Below are 20,655 nucleotides of genomic sequence, written 5' to 3' on the forward strand. Positions count from 1 at the left end.
TCTGAGGCACTGCCTCTGTGCCACTTATAAATTAGCCTGTGTTAAATTCCTTAGGAATGTAGGTTCAGAGTGCACCAGTAACCACTAAAGCCAAGAAAATGAAAACATATAGGTTGATTTATGAAACCAAAGAACAGAAATAGTCCTTCTATATAATAGGCTTTAACATGTAAGACATAGCTTCTTTTTGTGGAGAATTTCAAAAAAAAGTCAGATGACTCGTGCATCCCACCTGACACTATTTTGGGATAACATTTAAGTCAAAGATTTAGAAAACATTGTATTAACAAGACTTGGATGTCTCCATCACTCTGATCTATAGCATTTCAATTTCTTCACCTAAAACATGAGGATAATATTGCTCCCTAAAATCATGGAACATATTAAATTATAACTATATTGAAAAAGAATTTAAAAATTTAGCACTTAGAAAAATTAACACATCTGAAATTAACAACTAAAAAGAAAACTAGCTGGGGGAGGGGGGGCCTCTACTGGAAAAAGTCAATCCTCCCAAAAGTAGGTAACTTTATCTTCAATTCCACCCTCCTTCATAAAAATAAAGCCAGAATCTCCCTACAAATGTACAAATTGTATCCTGGTATAAACTACATACAATTAATTGCTAAGTCCTGTTCATTTTAATGCTTAAATACTTCTCAACTCTCTGTCCCTTCCTTCCCTTTTCTACAGCATCAGTCTACATGTAACAGCATGCTTAATGCTGTAAGTCTAAATGCTTGCTTCTGAGAAAGGGAAGAAAGCAAGAGTATCTGCTCTCACCACTTCTTTTTAACAATATAATGCAGATTCTAGCCAGTGCAAGAAGAAATGGAAAGAAAAATAGGAGGGAGAGAGGAAGAGAGAGAGGAATGGAGGAAGGGGAGGAGGGAGGGAGGGAAGAGAAGAGAATATAAAGGCATTGGGATTAGAAAGCAAGAAATAAAATTATGTTTATTCACAGATAATAACAGGGTCCTGTATGCGGAAAATCTGAAGAAATCCATACACAAAAAAGCTACCAGAACCAATGAATTCAGCAAAGTCAGAGGATACAAGTTCAATATTCAAAAATCAATTGTATTTCTATACACTAGCAATGAATAAACCAAAAATAATTTTGTAATTCCATTCATGATAACCTCAAAAACAATAAAATACTTAGAAATAGATTTAACAAAAGAAGTACAAGACTTACACAATGAAAACTTAAACTTTGCTGAGAGAAATCAAATAAGATTAAACGAAGAGACAGTCTGTGTTCGTAGATTTGAAGACTCAAAATTATTCAAATGGCCAGAGGGAAGGGGGGTGGGGACAAGGTGGAGGGAGGTTAAAGGAGGAGAAAATGGTGACATCTGTAATAGTGTCAACAATAAAAATAAAGAAAAAAAATATCCTGTTCACATGGCAATTCTCCCCAAACTAATCTACCGATTCAACAGAATCACTATCAAAATCCCAAAAGGATTTTGGCAGAAATTAACAAAATTTGTATTTGATATTGATCCTCAAATGTTTATGGAAATGCAAAAAAATCCAGAATAGACAAAACAATTTTGAAAAAAAATAAAGTTAAAAGTTGGACAACTTACACTTCTGGATTTCAAAATCTACTATAGAGTAACAGTAATTAATCAAAACAATGTGGTACTGGTCTAAGGATAGACATACAGATCAATTAAACAGAACTGAATGTCAAGAAATAAACTCTTGCATTATGGTCAACAGATTTTTGACAAATGTGCCAAGGCAATTAAATGAAATAAATATAGTCTTTTCAATAGAGTGTTGCAACAACTGAACATTTCCATGCAAAAAAAATGAAGTTAGACTCTCATCGCACACCATACACAAAAATTAATGCAAAATGTATCATAAGCCTAAATGTAAGAGCTAAAACTATAGGACTTGTAGAAGAAAACAGAGAAAGAACGCCTTTCAACCATGAATTAAGCGGTCTTAGATATACCACCAAAATAATAATCCTTAAAAAAAAAAATTAATTAACAGGACTTCATCAAAATTAAGAATGTGCTTAAAAATTCACCATTAAGAAAATGAAGCAAAAACCAGACAGGGAAAAAAAAATTTGTAACTCATATATATAATAAAAGACTTGTATCCAGAATATATAAAGAACTCTTACAACACAAAACAAGATAAATAATCCAATTTAAAATGAATAAATGATTTTAATAGCTATCTTACCAAAGAAGTCTGTGAATAGTCAATAAGCACAAGAAAAACATCACTAATCATTAGAGAAATGCAAATAAAAATCACAATAAAGTGCCAACCTCATACTCATCTGAATGTCTATAATCAAAAACAAGACAATAACAAGTGTTACCAGGGATGTGGAGAAATTAGAACCCCCATACATTGCTGGTAGGAATGTAAAATGGTATAGTCGCTGTGGAACAGTTTGGAAGTTCCTAAAAAATTAAACATTAGAGAGGAGAACCAAGATGGTGGCATAGGTTAAAGCCGGAGTTTGCTGCCTTGAAAAACTACTTCAAAAGTGAAACTAAAAGACGGAACGGACATCACCCAGAACCACAGGAACGCTGGCTGAGTGGAAGTCCTACAACTAGGAGGAAAGAGAAACGCATACAGACACTCAGAGGAGGCGCAGTGCTGAAGTCAAATTCTGAGGTGCGGAGTGCGCGAAGCGGGCGGAGGGCGCGGTTGGCGTTTTCAATCGGGAGGGAGTCGCAGACTCTGAGCTCCAGATACGGGCGAGTCTTTAGGGACCCAGACTCAAACGGGAGAAGCGGGACTGTCTGGCTTCGGTCGGAGCGAGTGCAGCTTTCTCTCGAGGTTTGCAGCAGTTGCTGGGACTCAGAGGCAGAGCCCCTGGGGACAGGACTGAGAGCCGCCATAACTGCTCTCTCCGGCCCACTCTGTTGATCCTGTACGACCCGCCCCGCCCAAGCCCTGCACAGAGGCATTTGCCGGATAGCCTCAGGCAAAGGCTAGATTAGCACCTCCCTAGAGGACAGAAGTTCTCTCACTGCAGACACAGCTGATTCTCACAGCCAGTTGGCCTGGAGGTCAAACCCTCCCTGGTATTAGCTACAACAATCAAGGCTTAACTACAAGACTGCGCACAAAGACCACTAGGGGGTGCACCAAGAAAGCATAACAAAATGCGGAGACAAAGAAACAGGACAAAATTGTCAATGGAAGATATAGAGTTCAGAACCACACTTTTAAGGTCTCTCAAGAACTGTTTAGAAGCCGCCGATAAACTTAATGAGATCTACAAGAAAACTAATGAGACCCTCGATGTTATATTGGGGAACCAACTAGAAATTAAGCATACACGGACTGAAATAACGAATATTATACAGACTCCCGACAGCAGACCAGAGGAGCGCAAGAATCAAGTCAATGATTTGAAATGCGACGAAGCAAAAAACACCCAACCAGAGGGGCAGAATGAAAAAAGAATCCAAAAATGTGAGGATAGTGTAAGGAGCCTCTGGGACAGCTTCAAGCGTACCAACATCAGAATTATAGGGGTGCCAGAAGATGAGAGAGAGCAAGATATTGAAAACCTATTTGAAGAAATAATGACAGAAAACTTCCCCCACCTGGTGAAAGAAATGGACTTACAGGTCCAAGAAACGCAGAGAACCCCAAACAAAAGGAATCCAAAGACGACCACACCAAGACACATCATAATTAAAATGCCAAGAGCAAAAGACAAAGAGAGAATCTTAAAAGCAGCAAGAGAAATAAACTCAGTTACCTACAAGGGAATACCCATACGACTGTCAGCTGATTTCTCAACAGAAACTTTGCAGGCCAGAAGGGAGTGGCAAGAAATATTCAAAGTGATGAATACCAAGAACCTACAACCAAGATTACTTTATCCAGCAAAGCTATCATTCAGAAGTGAAGGCCAGATAAAGAGCTTCACAGATAAGGAAAAGCTAAAGGAGTTCATCACCACCAAACCAGGATTATATGAAATGCTGAAAGGTATCCTTTAAGAAGAGGAAGAGGAAGAAAAAGGTAAAGATACAAATTATGAACAACAAATATGCATCTATCAACAAGTGAGTCTAAGAATCAAGTGAATATATAATCTCATGAACAGAATGAACTGGTGATTATAATAGAATCAGGGACATAGAAAGGGAATGGACTGACTATTCTTGGGGGGGAAAGGGGTGTGGGAGATGCGGGAAGAGACTGGACAAAAATCGTGCACCTATGGATGAGGACAGTGGGTGGGGAGTGAGGGCGGAGGGTGGGGCGGGAACTGGGAGGAGGGGAGGTATGGTGGGAAAAAAGAGGAACAAATGTAATAATCTGAACAATAAAGATTTAATTAAAAAAAAAATTAAACATTACCAGATGATCCAGCAATTCCACTCCTAGGAATATACCCACAAGAACTGAAAATAGGTGTTCAAACAAAAGCTGTACATGACTGTTCATAGCAGCACTGTTCACAATAGCCAAAGTTAGAAACAACCTAAATGTCCATCAGCTGGTGAATGGATAAAGTAAATGTGCTACATACAGTGAAATATTATCTTCGTTTACAACCGTAGGACCGGATGACTGGCCAGTAGCTATGATGCGAACTGACCACCAGGGGGCAGACACTCAACACAGGAGCTGCCTCCTGGTGGTCAGTGCCCTCCCACAGCCAACCTCCAGTGGTCCCTCCCCCACAGCTGGCCAGGCCGAGGGACCCCACCCATGCATGAATTCGTGCACCAGGCCTCTGGTTCAGTTATAAAAAGGAGTGAAGTACTGATACATGCTACAGCATGGGTGAATCACAGAAACATTATGCTAAGTTAAAGAAGCCAGAGGGCCCAAGCTGGTTTGGTTCAGCAGGTAGAGCATCGGCCTGCAGGCCAAAGGGTCCTGGATTCGATCCAGGTCAAGGGCACGTACCTTGGTTGCAAGCTCCTCCCCGGCCTGGGCCTGGGTCAGGGATTGTGCAAAAGGCAACCAATTGATGTGTTTCTCTCACATTGATGTTTCTCTCTCTGTTTTTCCCTCTCTTCCACTCTCCCTAAAAATCAACGAAAAAATATCCTCAGGTGAGGATAAACAACAAAAATCAATAAATAAAAAATAAGAAGCCAGAGGGATGTAAAGCACAGCATATGAAATATCTATAATAATAAAAGTGTTATATGCTAATTAGACCGGACAGCCAAGTGACCTTCCGGACGTCCTTCCAGACAACCTGCTGGACGAAGCCGAGGCTGCGAGGGCCAAGCCCCTTGCACAAATTTTGTGCATCAGGCCTCTAGTAGTCAATAATATGTTAATAACTAGGTATAGTACCAGGTGGGTACTGGAAATATCAGAGGAACACTTTGTAAAGTACTTGATTATCTTATCACTTTGTTGCACACAGGAAACTAGTACAAAATAGCACTGAATGTAATTGAAACTTTAAAAAAAAATTTTTTTAAAAGAAGCCAGACACAAAAGACCACATATTGTATGACTATTTATTTGAAACATTCAGAAAAGGCAAATCTAGAGAGAAAAGACAGAGAATATATTAAGTGGTTGCCCAGAGCTGCTTGGGGTAGGAACAGAGAGTGACTATAAACTGTCACAGGGATTTTGGGGGGTGATAAAAATGCGCTAAAACTGGATTGTGGTTGATGGTTTCACAACTCTATAAATTTACTAAAAATCACTGAATATACACTTGAATTAATCTTATGGTATATAAATTTTACTTCAATGAAGTTATTTTTTTTAAAAAAGAGCCTGAGTATGGTTGGAACTACTCTGTGAAGATAAGGGGAAGAAGCTGTTTATTAGAGTAAGAATGATAACAACACGAAAAAGAGGAGCTGAAGTGGAGTCTCTAAGAAAGTTTTGCATCATGAGACACCTTACCACAAACCCTGCATCTCTATCAAAGTTTATGAACAGCATTAAATGACTGATATGAGTTAAGAAGTTCAATTTTCTGGTGTCACTGGACAAATAAGAAACACCTCATGATGACACAGAAATGTAGATGCAGAAAAAAGCATAGGAAAGCAAAAACACAAGCACAATTCCTTGGGAGGGCTCAAGATCGCATAAAGTTCAGAACTAAAAGTTAAAGTACCAGATGTACAGCTGGCATCAGGTCACACTGGTTTCCTTTATATTTTACTAGAGGCCTGGTGCATAAAATTCGTGCACTTGTGGGGCGGGGGGGTGTCCCTCAGCCTGGCCTGCACCTTCTCACAGTCCAGGAACCCTCAGGGAATGTCCAACTGACAGCTTGGGGAGCAGGCCTAAGCTGTCAGTCGTACATCCTTAGCACTGCCAAGGAGGCGGGGGAAGCTCCTACCACCACCGCTGCACTTGCCAGCTGTGAGCGGGCTTCTGGCTGAGCAATGCTCCCCCTGTGGGAGGGCACTGACCACCAGGGGGCAGCTCCTGTGTTGAGCATCTGCCCCTTGGTGGTCAATGCAGGTCATAGCGAGCGGTTGAGCGGCCTTAGCATAGCATTAGCATATTATGCTTTGATTGGTTGAACAGCCGACTGGAAGACCGAACACTTAGCATATTAGGCTTTTTATATAGGATATTTCACAAGTTACATTTAAATTTTAATAGGTAGCAAAGCTGACTGTACAGCTATATATTTAAATAATTATAGTGATGATGTGCAACTTAAAATGACTAATTTTAAAGACCATGAGTTGTTTTGGTGTGACCACACTCTTGCCCTACTTCTTTTGGTCAGAGACCCCTTCTTTTTGGTAAGGAACTCATTCCTTGAGATGGGGTGGGGCTGACACCATTACATCCTCCTTCAAGCCATAGAGAAGGACATGTGACCCAGTACCTGCCAAAGACCCTTATATCCCTATACATAGTAATTAGTTCAAAGAAGAACATGTGACCCAAGCCAAACCAATAATTGTTGCTGGATCTTTTGTGCCAGAACTAAACTGGCAGGATTTGAGCCTGAGGCTGCGAACTCTCATTGTAACTCAGTGGAAAATCTATGTAAGACATGAGGATAGGAGGTCTGCCGACATCATATGTATTTCTGGACCAGATGTACTCAGTTATTAAGTCAACACTTTTTTGTGTGCAAATTAATCTGATCTGAGTTTCTGTCACTTGCAACCAAAAAGTCTCCTCTATAAAAAGCCACTGAAAAAGTAGTGAGACAACCTAGCTGGTGTGGCAGCAGTGGTTGAGTGGGAATCTATGAACCAGGAGGTCACGGTTCAATTCCCCATCGGGGCACATGCCTGGGTTGTGGGCTCGATCCCCAGAGTGGGGTGTGCAGGCGGCAGCCAATCAATGATATTCTCTCATCATTGATATTCTATCTCCCTCTCCCTTCCTCTTTGAATTCAATAAAAAAAAAAATTTTTTTTTTAAAGTAGTGAGACATCTAGAATGGTTGCCAAAGGAGTCCAAATGATGCAACCCAGAAGAGAAGGGGAGATATCTCTCTGAGGAGATAGAATTGACCAATGGAAAACATGATGCAGGAGAGAAGCGGGGCGATATATTTCTTCTTCCAGACTCTCATCTACTGATCTGAGGAATTGTTCCTCCATAAAAAGAGATCCTGTGTGGCCAAGCAAGCACACCTGTCAACAATCTCTCCCCAGCTCTTTGGGGAGCAGTGGCCAATGAGATAACTTATCACCTTATATTGTTTCTCTTCCTTTTCTGCCTCATTTTCATTTTCTCTTTTGATGCCCTGGAGTTATGCCTCCCAGATAAAGTCTCAACTCTTAAACCTTATCTCAATCTCCATTTCTAGGGAACCCAGACCAATAAAAGTACAGCAACCATCAAGCATTGAGATCATAAACAAAATGAGGATTCTCAATATTAATACAATGTTGAATAGAAATTATAATAATTTGCACAGTAATAAAGACAAAAAATAAATCAGTTATAAAGTTTGGAAAGGAACAAAAATTCATAATTTCTAGATATGATTGTCCATATTACATATGAATCCACAGATACATTTTTAGAATTAACAAGAGTTTAGCAAGTTATATAGCCGGATACAAAATCCTTATATACCTAGGAATCCTATATAATAAAAGGCTAATATGCAACTCAACAGAAAGCGGACGACCAGTCACTATGACGTGCACTGACCACCAGGGAGCAGATGCTCAACGCAGGAGCTGTCCCCTGGTGGTCAGCGCGCTCCCACGGGGGAGTACTGCTCAGCCAGAGGCCGGGCTCATGGCTGGCAAGTGCAGAGGCAGTGGCAGGAGCCTCTCCCGCCTCCGCGGCAGCACTAAGGGTGTCTGACGGCTCCCCCGAGGGTTCCCAGACTGTGAGAGGGCCCAGGCCGGGCTGAGGGACCTCCCCGCCCCGGGTGCATGAATGTCATGCACCGGGGCCTCTAGTAAATCAAATAAAGATATTTAAGAACCTTGCAGAGAAAATTATAAAATGTCATTGTGCAATATAAAGAACTAAATAAATCGATCCCCAGTTTGGGGCATCCAGGAGGCAGCTGATCAGTGATTCTCTCTCATCATTGATGTTTCTATCTCTCTCTCCCTTTCCCTTCCTTTCTGAAATCAATAAAAATATTTTTAAAAATAAATAAATGGAGAGTGCACCATAATCATAAATTGGAAACTCAATAATATAAGGATGTCACTGTTCCCAAACTGATATATAAATTCAATGAAATCCCAATCAAATTCTAATAGGATGTGGAGGTTTTCTAAAGTATACATGGAAATTCAAAGAGCTCAGAGCAGCAGCCAAGATACTTTAAAAAGGTGGGAGGAGTTACTCTACCAAATTCTAAGACTTATTAGAATTAAGAGCATTTATAATTGGTAAAAATGTATAACCAGACCTATTGAACAAAATAGAAAGTCCAGAAAACAACCCACAAATAAGGACGAGAGAGAGAGAGAGAGATAGAGAGAGAGAGAGAGAGAGAGAGAGAGAGAGAGAGAGAGAGAGAGAGAGAAACATAGATTGGTTGCCTCCTACATGTGCCTCGACTAGGGATTGAACCCACAACCCAGGTATATGCCCTGACTGGAAATCGAACCCATGACCTTTTGGTATATTGGATAAGGTTCCAACCAACTGAACTACACTGGCCAGGGCACCATTATATATTCTTAAAAAAAAGAATTCCATGTGTTTTAGGGAGAATTCATTTGCAACAAATTTGAATTAGGAGAGGGAGAGCCAGGGATCAATTACACTGGTTTGTGGTCATCTAGGACTGAGGTAATGAAAGATGCTCCAAGGTGTCAGGGCGGCATTCATTCAAATACTTGGGTGTCCAGTTTACACAGACTCTGTGCTAAGCTCTGGAGATAAAAAGACCCAACCAGCCATCAAAGTAGGAGAAAGAGGGGAGGGTGGAAGCTTGAGAAAAAATTTAAAAACATGCAGTAGTTTCTGAAATCAGTGATGAAGGAAAAAAAAAGTCAAAGGTTCCCAATCCTCAAGAGTTCTATAATTCAAGTACACATAAGGCACCATGGTGAGGACAGCCGTATGGACTAAGGATTGATGAGAACAAGCAGGAAACAGTCTCGACTATACCACAAACAAGTGAGAAATATGACTAAAAGAAAAAGGAATGATTGCTTGGCAGCTAAAAAGGCCAAAAGACTCAATGGTTCTTTGTTTTATGATGAGAAAGACATAGTAAGTCTTATGGTTTAGGGAAGCATCCATTAAAAGGAATAGACTGAAGATGCTAGAAAGGAAAGGAAAAATTGTGAGATCAAGGTTCTGAGGGAAGTGGCAAGGTATGGGACTCAAAGTACAATAAAACAGGTAAGCTTTAGAGATAAGACACTTTTCAGGCTCAAGAGAAAGATGGTTAAATGACATATTGACACAGTAGTATGCTGAGGTTAAAATGAAGAACTCGTGTCAGAACTCATGTCAAACTTTTCAATAGAAGATGATGTAGGGAAACAAAGATGATAAATGATAGAAATGATTTGCAGTAAACTTCAAATGAGAAACTATTAATAAGAGATCAACTTTGGGGTGCTTTTTTTTTCTTTATTGTTGAAAGTATTACAGATGTCCCCTTTGTTTGGTTGTGTGTTTGTTCTGTTTTGTTTTTAACCATTGACCCCCTCCACCCCGCACCCACCCCTCCCAGGCATTCACCACTCTATTGTCTGTGTGAACTGGTCTAGTCTCCCCCTAACACTACTCTATAGTTCATGAGTAAGAATAGATTATAAGATACTCAGCATTAAGAGTTAGTGAAATGAGTATAACAAAAGCTCAATGAAGTATATGTCCAAAGTGACAAAACAGGCAGCATTAAAGTAGTTGATAGTAATCAGAATGGATTTACTTTGATCAGCAGTGAGATAATGAATTGAACACAGCAGATTCAGCAGATTGAAAAATTGGGCCTAACCAACCAGAGTTATGAACAGGTTCAGGACTAAAAACAATTGAGGATATAAATAAGCCTATATCTAGGAAACCCTACTCAGGTAAATTTTCATCAGAAATAAAGATCTGATAAAGCCTTTCATTATATTCTGCTTCTTTAGCAGCAAAATGATACTAAATTAACAAAGGCAAGACTAAAAAGGCAAGGGTAACTTTTGAGATGCTAACAGTGGCACTCTTAGAAAATCTGGAACTAATCCAGAAAATATTTTGCAGAAAGAAAATACAGTTGAATAAAAAGTGTAAGATCTGCCCTGACCAGTAGCTCAGTTGGTTGGAGCTGCCTTCCAATATGCTAAGGTTGCAGATTCAATCCCAGGTTAAGGGCACATACGGGACGCAACCAATGAATGTATAAATGGGTAAAATAATGAGTCGATGTTTCTCTCTCTCTCTCTCTCTCTCTCTCTCTCAAATCAATAAATTTTTTTAAAAAATTATTTTAAGCATAAGACCTTAAGACCAGAAATCAGAGGACTAGGATTTGAGTTCCAATTTAAGCAAATAATCCCATGCCCAGTAGGCCTCAATTCCTTATCTAGATTAGGGACAAAATAATAACAAAAAGTAATACAGAAATAAGAATAGCAGCAGCTAACTTTTTTTTTTTTATGGTTCTTATGTTTCAGGCACAGTTCTAAATTTTTTACATGCATTAACGCACTTAATCCTTACATTAATCCTATGGAGGTGATTTATCCCCACTTCACTGATGAATAAACGAAGACAGCGAGGTTAAATCAACTGTCCAGAATCACATAGCTATTGTGATATAAGCAAAATTTCAACCTGTATAAAATGCCCTGGATTTTTTTTTTTTTACTATGTTCTCTGCCTCTCTCAGTTATGAAGATGAAAATGTAGTAAAAAGTATTTTAAGAATATACAAATGCTCATCATTACTGCTGAATATCAAGTAACAGGATGAAATAATCCAAACAAAATCCTAATCATTAATTTACAGTCAACATTCCAAAAAATGTACCTATTATATGCTGGGGGTGAGTATAAACCTTAACAATGCATGTGCCTTGTCCTTAAGAAGTAGGGCGACAAGATATTGACAAAATGAACATGCTGCTTTTCTATGATGAGCTGAGGTAAGCAGAACAATCAATGATACAGAATAAAGAGCTGGAAGAAGTCACCAAATCACAGCTTCAAAAAATAACAGCACTAAAATAACAGCAAAAGGATTAGGAAATAACTGAGCCAGAAATCAACATAATTCTTTTTTAAGTAAAGGTTTCTAATAATTATAAAGCTCTTTAAAAAAGAAAGATAAGGTTTCAAATAGCAACAGGTTTTTCAGAGCAACAGATTTCACGTATGGACACCATAAAAGGGATTGTCACTACCAAGAAAAGGTCCTAGCCATATTATAAATACTGTAATAACAAAAAATTGTTGCTACTTACTGGGCACTAGTAAAAAACACTGTTCTAAGCACTTTACATGTATTGATTTATTTAATCTTTGCAACAACCCTATAAGGTAAGTCCTACTATTATCCCATTTTATAGATAGGGATAATAAGGCATAATGAGGTGAATAAAGTAACATGCCCAAGTTTACTCAATGAGGGGCAGTGCTAATATGGCAGACTAAGGCAGTTTGCCTCCAGAGTTTGTGTTATTATACTTCCCTTAGTAGGAAACTAAGAAGCAGAACAAGAATTTATTCAGAAGTATTATTCAGTCATATTTGGCAACAAGGAAGAAAGTGCCTTTCACTCACGATAAGCAGATAATACTTCATCTATAGCAGTTCTGTCCCTGGCCTTCCCTCCAAATTAAGACTGCACATTCCTCCTGGGCTTTCATGTCCTCTGCTTCCATTACAATCAACTTACTGATGACTCCCAAATCTAGATCTTCATCCCAATCTCTCTCCTCTGCACCTAAAACCTGTACCAACAACCCAGTAGACTTTTCCCTTTGAATGCTCCATGAGCACCTCAAATCAGCATGTCCATTTCACCTCATTTCTACCCTCAAACCTATTCTTTCTCCTAATTTTTTTTTTTTTTATTGATTTCAGAGAGGAAGGGAGAGGGAGAGAGAGAAATATCAATGATGAGAGAGAATCATTGATCGGCTGCCTCCTGCACTCCCCCTACTGGGGAATGAGCCTGAAACCTGGGCATGTGCCCTTGACGGGAATGGAACCCAGGACCCTTCAGTCCCCAGGCTGACGTTCTATCCACTGAGCCAAACAGGCAAGGGCCTAACTTTACAAGGTTATATTAATTTGAATTTAGTGTTGTTTTGCAAAACCGATCTTGTGTGTGTATGTGCGTATGTGTGTGTGTTGTCCTGTCCCACCTGAACACAAACTCCATAGAAGATGGAGAGCAAACATTGTATGTTTCATATCTAAATTCCTAATGTGCACAATTCTTGATCAGTGCAATGTTCTCAGGGATGAACTTTTGATTCCATTAAAGAGAACTTAATACTAAGCATGGTGTCAAGTAATACATCTTTTTTAAAATGGCAATGCCTGCCGAATCGGTTTGGCTCGGTGGATAGAGCCTCGGTCTCCGGACTGAGGGGTCCCGGGTTCGATTCCGGTCAGGGGCATGTACCTTGGTTGCGGGCACATCCCTACTGGGGGGGCGTGCAGGAGGCAGCTGATCGATCTCTCTCATTGATGTTTCTAGCTCTCTATCCCTCTCCCTTCTTCTCTGTAAAAATTCAATAAAATATATTTTTTTAAAAAAATGGCACTGCCTTCAGAAACAAGACCCAATTGTTTTACAAAAAAAAAAGTACTAATTGAGTATTAAATCAATCACAACTCTCTAGGATATGCTAATTATTGTAAGTGTTCAGTGATAGTTAGTATAGGCCATGCACTATGCTAAACACTTTACACACATTTTGCCATTTAATTTTCACAACAACTCTACGATCTGGGTACTGTTATTATACCCATTTTCCAGAGGAGGAAACTAAAACTTAAGACAGCTTAAACAATTTGGCCAAGATGGCAAGTTAGAAAATAACAGTAGGGATCTCATGTCACAGTTTAACACTAAAGCCCTTGCCCTTTAGCATTTACTATTTTGCCTCTTAAGGAGAAAATGAAATACGTGTTTAAAACTTCAAAGAAAAAAAATAATTAAGCACAAAGCTTAAGTCAAAGAAATGTTAGTTTTAAATATACAACGTGCCAAAATAGAGTAGCACTGTGGAAGTTCAGGCAGTTAAGAAAGGACCTGTGTTGGGGGGTCCAAACATCTTTCAAAAACCTCAGCAAACGAAATAGATCCAGACCCACAGAAATACAACTGTCAAAAAATACATGTGAGTGTTTCTTTTATTGGAACACCATGATCCATAGAAACCAAAAATGTCTAGCATCTTATACACTAGTACATTCCACAAAGACATTCTACCAATGCTAGCACCCTCCACGGTAATTCAATGTGTAGTTTGGGGCGGGGGAGAAAGGTGACAATCAATCCACCCCAAACAGGTGGAAGGCTGGGGAAGCTCGGTGAGAGGACGGGTGAGTGAGGGACACTGCCGATCACCCACCTTCCCCGGCGCTGGGAACACGGGGACGCCCTGAGCTGCACATGGTCCCAACATCAGGCTGCAGCCACGATTCGCCCAACATTCCGCAGCTGCACACCGAGGGTGCAGACCGCAGCTTCCCAACTTTCCCTTGCGGCCATAAACCCCGGGCGCAGGAGCCCACTCTGAAGTGGGCCTCGGGGTGCAAAGAGGGTCCCTCCCTGCCAGATCCCTCGGGAAGGGAAGGAGGCGCGAAGGAGGGGCGGCCTCCCCCGGCCCGCGCCCGCGCGCGCCGCTCCTTTTGTCGGGGTGGCGAGGAGGGCGGCCGCCCGCACCCGCCGGGGGGCGCACGGGGAGTGGGCGGGGAGTGCGAGGGGGCGCAGCGCCGCGGCTTTCCCGGCGCCGGGGGTGGGGACACAAAGAATTTGGGAAGCGCCGCCGATCAGCCGGCCGGCCGAGGAGCTTCCCCCACCCGCCCGGCCGTGCGCCGCCGCAAAACTCCAGGCCCGGGTGCCCGCGGGCCGGTGGAGGTGGAGGTGGAGGTGGAGGTGGAGGCGGGCGCCCCAGTAGGCGAGGCTGCGGGCCGGGTCCGAGGGCGGCGGGAGGCCGCAGCCGCCCGCCTCCCCGCCCAGCCGCAGGGCAGGCCGCGGTATCCCGGCGCCCCGCCGCCACACCCACCCACCCACCCACCCCCGAGGCCCGGCGCGGCAGGACTCGGCCGCTCTTCCACCGGCTACGGCGACGCGCCCCACGCCCGGGATTTACCTGCTGATCTTCTGGGCGAAGGCGCGGCGCTCGGCCATGGCTGCGGCGGCGGCGGCGGCGGTCTGGGCGCGGAGAGCGGGCGCGTGCCTCCCTCGCTCGCGGCCTCCGCCAGTCCCGGCGCCGGACTCGGGAGGCTGGGGCTGGCGGCCGAGCCGGGAACGAGCCCTACCGTAATGCTCCTGAGAGCGGCGCAGCAAGAAACCGCTCCTCCTCCACCCGCCCCCCCCCCCCCCCCCGCGCGTCAATTCCCGCGGGAGCGCTGGCGGGGGAACCCAGGGGAAGAATGGGGTGTGGGGGGACCCAGGCGCCAGCCCTGGCCGCCGCGCTGCTGCGGCCCGCACGACCTACAGGACGGAGGGAGAAGCCCGACCGGGGCCAGCAATCTGGGGGGGGTAGGGGGGGTGCGGGGAGCGGGGGGGCCTTTCCCAAAAAGGAAGGGAAGGAAATGGAAGATGGGCTCTGCCGAGCGGGGCTGTGCTTTGCCGCCCAGGGTGGCTCCGTTCGAGTGCCAGCAGCGCCCATCTCCGACCTATTAAAAGCACTTTTTCTTTTCTTTTTCCACCGTGTGAACGGGGCCTGGCTGGACAAAGAATGGTTTGTCTTACAGAAAAAGAGACAGAAAAGACCTTTCTCCTACGGAAGTAACGGCAATAATAGTTGACCGCCGGGCCCTGGATTACAGTTTTACACGCAGGATATTATTTAAAATTCACAATAGCTCTCTGAAGTAAGGTGTTACCACAATTTTAGCGAGAAGGGAATTGGTTCAGAGAAGCTAAGCTACTGGCCCCAGGTCACACAGATGGTAATCTCTGCCACTGGCGTTCAAGCCCCGAGCCCAGGCCTTGGCTTTGAGGACCAGTGTTTCTGCGTTGATAGCACCCTTCCTGAGTCTGTTACTTCCCCCTTTTGGATCTCATTTTCCATTATATATGTTGGACTAAGAGAGCTCTATGTACCTTACCAATTTCCTATTCTATTAAGTAATTTCTGTTTATCACTCTAACTGATCTTGCCCATTAAATCGATTGTTAAACAGGGAGTAGCAGAAAGCTTGCTTTATTATTCTGTTGTAATCCCATGTGTCTAGATTGTTTGCCTCCTAGTGCACATTTGCTGATTAGTGAAGTTACAGTGGGGAAAAAAAGAACAATATCTTGGTTTCTTGTACCTTTCCTCTTAAGGATTGCAAGAATTTACCCTCTGTGTTTGTTTATTATTATGTTATCCTCGCTGTGTCCTTGTGAAGTATGTGGGATACTTATTTTCCTGTTTTACAGTTGGCAAGTTTGTAGTACTCAGCCATTAAGTTATTTGCCTGGACTCACACACTGAGTCAGAGGCAAAAACCTCAATTAGTCAGATCCAGAACTTCCTGCCCAGTGCTCCAACAGCGCGGGAGATTTCATTTACGTGGTTTGTATAACAGTGCTCATTCCAGCAAAGATAGTTTACTCAAAGAGGAGATATATGTAGGTTCTATCTAAGTGTAGAGCCCACCTAGTGTTCTAGAGAATACAAAGCTGGATTAGACTCAGTCCTACTCTCGGGAAGTTTGAGTCCATTGGGAAAGATGAAACAGCTGCTTATAAAACTGTAAGTCCAGGCTCACACTGTATCATGGCCTTTCAGATCCTCTGTGTAGGAACCCAGTCTTATTCTGCCGCTTCCTTCCTATGTGACCTTGGGTAAACTACTTAACTTCAACTCTAAAATGGGGGAAATAATTGTACCTACTTGAAAGAGTAGAGTGAGGATTCATTGAGTTAATTCGTATAAAGTTCTTAGAAAAGGACATACGGTAAGTACTATATGTATTAGCAACTGTTGTTAATATCACTATTATTCTCATTATTCATCGTTACACTGGCTTGTCCTGGGTGCTTGATAGTCCCTGAATTGGTTGTCTGCTCTCAAGCCCCAGCCAGATGTTGTATGCCTTTATCTCTGCTCCCCAAACATCTTTTCACTACTCTCATAGAGAACTGACCAAATTCTGTTTTGAATAGTTCTTTGTATACATGACTCACTAGTTGCCAAAGTGTCTGGAAGGACATTGCATGCACTGTGCAGCCTGCTGGGAACATTTAGAGCAGAAAGAGGATTTGCAGGACCAAGCTGTAAGCAGATACACAGAGTTTGGGGAATACTCCAAGCAAGAATGGTGGCCCCCACCTCTGGGAAAGAGCTGGCAGTCACAGACAAGACCAGTCTGGGCAGATATCCATGTTTCACAGGGGTCCAATCTCAGGGAAACATATGGAGTTCAACAGTGGAATTGCTTTGGCTGACCAGCATTCATGCTTCCCACACTAACCCGCGCACACATGCACATATGTACATGTGCGCGTGCATGCACACACACACACACACACACACACTCTGGCCTCAATACACCATACTTCTATGGAGCTGACCTCCCCACCCCAGATCACCTGTCATCCTAGTTTCAAGGATGAGTATGTGTGGCCTAAACCCTGGAAAGCAGAGCAGCACATTCCTCTGACTTACGTAACTAGTTTGGAGATAGGCATGTGAATCAAGCCAAGACTATTGGGCCCAATCAGAACTAAAAATTCTATGTGCTGTACCAGGTACCTCCGTCTCATTTGCCTGAGAGTGAAGTCAAACACAGCAGAGAGGAGAGCAAAAAATGGGAACAAGGAGGAAGAGAGGAGCTCCTATAACATTGCTTGTTCTTGGACTTTGCAGTTACACAAAGTAATGTGCAGAGGTTTTGTCTGTTAGTTGGTTTGGTTTGGTTTGTGATTTTGCTTAAGCTAATTTGAGTTCATTTGGTTTTCTGTCATTAGCAACTGAAAGAGTCTTACCTGATAGAGACCTTTATTTAGTCAACCAATTTAGTTGGAGATAAAACGGTAAATAAGACACTATTTGTGTCCTCAAAGAATTTAGCGTTTGGTTGAAGAGATAAACAAGTAAAATGTATGCTAAGTGCTAACTTGGGAAAAATTCAGGATGCTCCATGTCAGTTCTAGATAGCATCAGTTCTCAGCATCAGTTAAAGACTAGAATATCACCAGGATGTTCATTTGACATGAGGTGGAGAAAACTAGATGGAGTTGAACTATGTTTAACCCTATTAAAACTTTCTGGAAAGACTGTTTGGAACTCTGGGGAACCAATGGCTCAGACATTGATGAATTTAGAACACAAGTCTCCCACTGATGGGAAGATACTGGCAAAGAAACTACTTTCCAAGAGCCAGGACCTATTTGGCAGAGCAGCCTCAAAACAGTGACTTTTAAGTTAGAAAGCCTCAGGACAGTTTTCCCACTAGATATACACATTGTTCTAAAGTCCTTTAAGCAGAAGACTTCGGGATGTGGCAAGAAGAAAAAAAGAGAGAGGAATTCATATTAGTTTCACATTCTAACCTTTACTGAGCTCAAGTTTCCCCCTTTAAGGAAGATTATGGTTGTGACAAGGTCAAGGTTCTAAGGCCACAGAGTGTTTGTGTTAGGAGCGATAAAGTTCTGACTTTTCTTCAGGCGGAATGTGTTCTCTTTGGGGGGATTTGGGAGAGGGAAGGAGATAGAGAGTGGTTCCTTTGTTTAAGCTTGAGCTTTTATTAAGCATCACTGGATTCATGCAATAAAATTGACATGAGGCTCCCTCCACTAGAAGGCTCTAAGGAAGACCGGTGAGTGTGGCCCAGAGGAAGGGATGACTGGGGCCTGCCACTTGGGCTTACCTCAGTCCCAAACTGAAGTCTAGGAGTTGGGCACAAAGTCTAAGCTAGGCAAGCTTTTGTCTATCTCGTCCTCTGTCACTCACTCTCTCTTAATGTCTAGCAATATGATTTTTATAAGAGACAATTCGGGGATTCTAAACCTACCCACACTGCACAACTAAGAGCACCTATGTTTACTCTTATGTTGCTTCCTGCACTATTCACTAATTGCCTATTAATCTGTATTTCCCATTAGATTTGATCTCTTGTTCACCATTGTATTTCAAGCATCTACTACAGTGCCTGATCCTATATAATAACGCGCTAATATGCAAATGGTCATCACGCCCTCACGCCATAACGCCGTAAGGGCTCAGACACTCAACGCTGGGGAGAGAGGAATGGGGATCAGCCAGGCACAAATCAGCTCACGAGACAGGAATGGGGACCAACCAGGCTGCGGCCCGGGAGAGGGACAAGCCACCTGCCCCACGGTCCCGGGCACCAGCGCCTGCAGCTGTGGCCTGGCGAAGCTGCCTGCCCACTGTCCCCTGCAGCTGTGGCTGGCCTGGATGAAGCCGGCCCAGGTCCTGGGTGCCTGTGGCTGGCCAGAGGAAGGGAAGCCTGGGTCCCGGGTGCGGGGCAAGGCAGAGGCAGTCAGGGAGCAGTTACAGACGATCAGACCAGTAGGGGAGCAGTTGGGGGCAATCAGGCAGGCAAGCAGAGGTGGTTAGGGGTGATCAGGTAGAGGGGTTAGAGGCAATCAGGCAGGCAGGCAGGCGAGTGGCTAGGAGCCAGTGGTCCCAGGTTTCGAGAGGCAGTCAGACATCCCCTGAGGGGTCCTGGATTAGAGAGGGTGCAGGCCGCACTGAGGGACTCCCCCATGTGCACAAATTTCATGTACCAGGCCTCTAGTCTATTATAATCACTCAGTGAATATTTTTGAGCAAATAAATGCCATGGACTAAAATATTTTGCAATCTTGCCTTAATTTACATTTCCCCAGAAACAATGATTAATCAATCACATGAATGTGTCCATTAACTCAGACATTCTCCAAACCCCATCATCTAGGAGTTTATGGAGACTCCATTAGGTAGGCATGATTGATTAATCATTGGCCATTGGTGATTGAACTCAATCTCCAGCCACTCCTCTCTTCAAAGGTCTGTGGGTGGGGCTGAAAGTCCCAACCCTCTAATCCAGCCGTGGGCAAACCACGGCCCGTTTGAAATGAATAAAACTAAAAAAAAAAAAAGACCGTACCCTTTTATGTAATGATGTTTACTTTGAATTTATATTAGTTCACACAAACCCTGCATCCATGCTTTTGTTCCGGCCCTCCGGTCCAGTTTAAGAACCCATTGTGGCCCTTGAGTCAAAAAGTTTGCCCACCCCTGCTCTAATCACAAGTGGTTCCTCTGACAACCAACCCCCATCCTGAAGCTATCTTGGGGCCCACCAAGAATCACCTCATTTGCATAAAAGACGTGGTTGAAAGGAGATCGTTATAAATAACAAAACATGTTCCTATCACTCAGGAATTCTAGGCTTTTAGACAAAGACCAATATGTATTTCTTATTGTATCATATTTCAATAAAGTTATTTTTAAAAAGAGAATAAAATAGACTTGAGACATACTATATTAGGGTTCTCCAAAGAAACAGAACCAATAGGATAAAGAGAGATTTATTATAAGGAATTGGCTCACGCAAATAATGAGGCTAAGTGCTATGATCTGCAGTTGGCAAGCTGGAGACCCAGGAGAGCTGGAAATGCAGTTCCAGTCCGAAGGCCAGCAAGCTCAAGATCCAGGAAGAGACAATATTTCCTTTTGAGTTGTCTAAAAGTAGGAAAAACTGATGTCCCAGTTCAAAGGCCATTAGACAGGAGGAATTCCCTCTTATTTGGGGAAAGTTCAGCCTTTTTGTTCTATTTAGACCTTTCACTGATTGGATAAGGCCTACCCACCTTAGGCAGGGTGGTGATTTGCTTTACTCGGTCGATTGATTTGAATATAAACTCATCCAAAAACACCCTCACAGAAACACCCAAAATAAAATTTGACCAACTAGGCTCCCGGTGTCCCAGTCAAATTGACGCATAAAATTAACCATCACACATAGCAACTTAAATACAACATATGGGTCCAAAGAAAACAAACCAACTATAAAATAAAAGGCATTTGGGAGACAGCAAATTCTGATCACTGACTGGGTATGAAATGATGATAAGAATTATTA

The 20,655-nt window shown here is 42.8% G+C and overlaps 1 protein-coding gene across 11 annotated transcripts in view; it reads right to left on the reverse strand.

Annotated features, from left to right (window-relative positions):
• Positions 1 to 14,881, reverse strand: part of DOCK7 (dedicator of cytokinesis 7) — a 186,164-nt gene extending 171,283 nt beyond the window's left edge. For 9 of the 11 annotated variants that reach the window (XM_036352881.1, XM_036352879.1, XM_036352876.1 and 6 more), the window contains exon 1: positions 14,718 to 14,881. In XM_036352881.1, coding sequence (XP_036208774.1) covers positions 14,718 to 14,755 — 38 coding nt within the window. In that variant the 5' untranslated portion in view covers positions 14,756 to 14,881. The remainder of the gene's footprint in view (positions 1 to 14,717) is intronic. The other 2 variants (XM_036352878.1, XM_036352877.1) reach the window with 1 other exon arrangement.
• Between the last annotated feature and the right edge of the window lie 5,774 nt (positions 14,882 to 20,655).

Source organism: Myotis myotis, unplaced genomic scaffold (assembly GCF_014108235.1).
Source record: "Myotis myotis isolate mMyoMyo1 unplaced genomic scaffold, mMyoMyo1.p scaffold_m19_p_2, whole genome shotgun sequence".
In the NCBI taxonomy this organism is placed as follows: Eukaryota; Metazoa; Chordata; class Mammalia; order Chiroptera; family Vespertilionidae; genus Myotis; species Myotis myotis.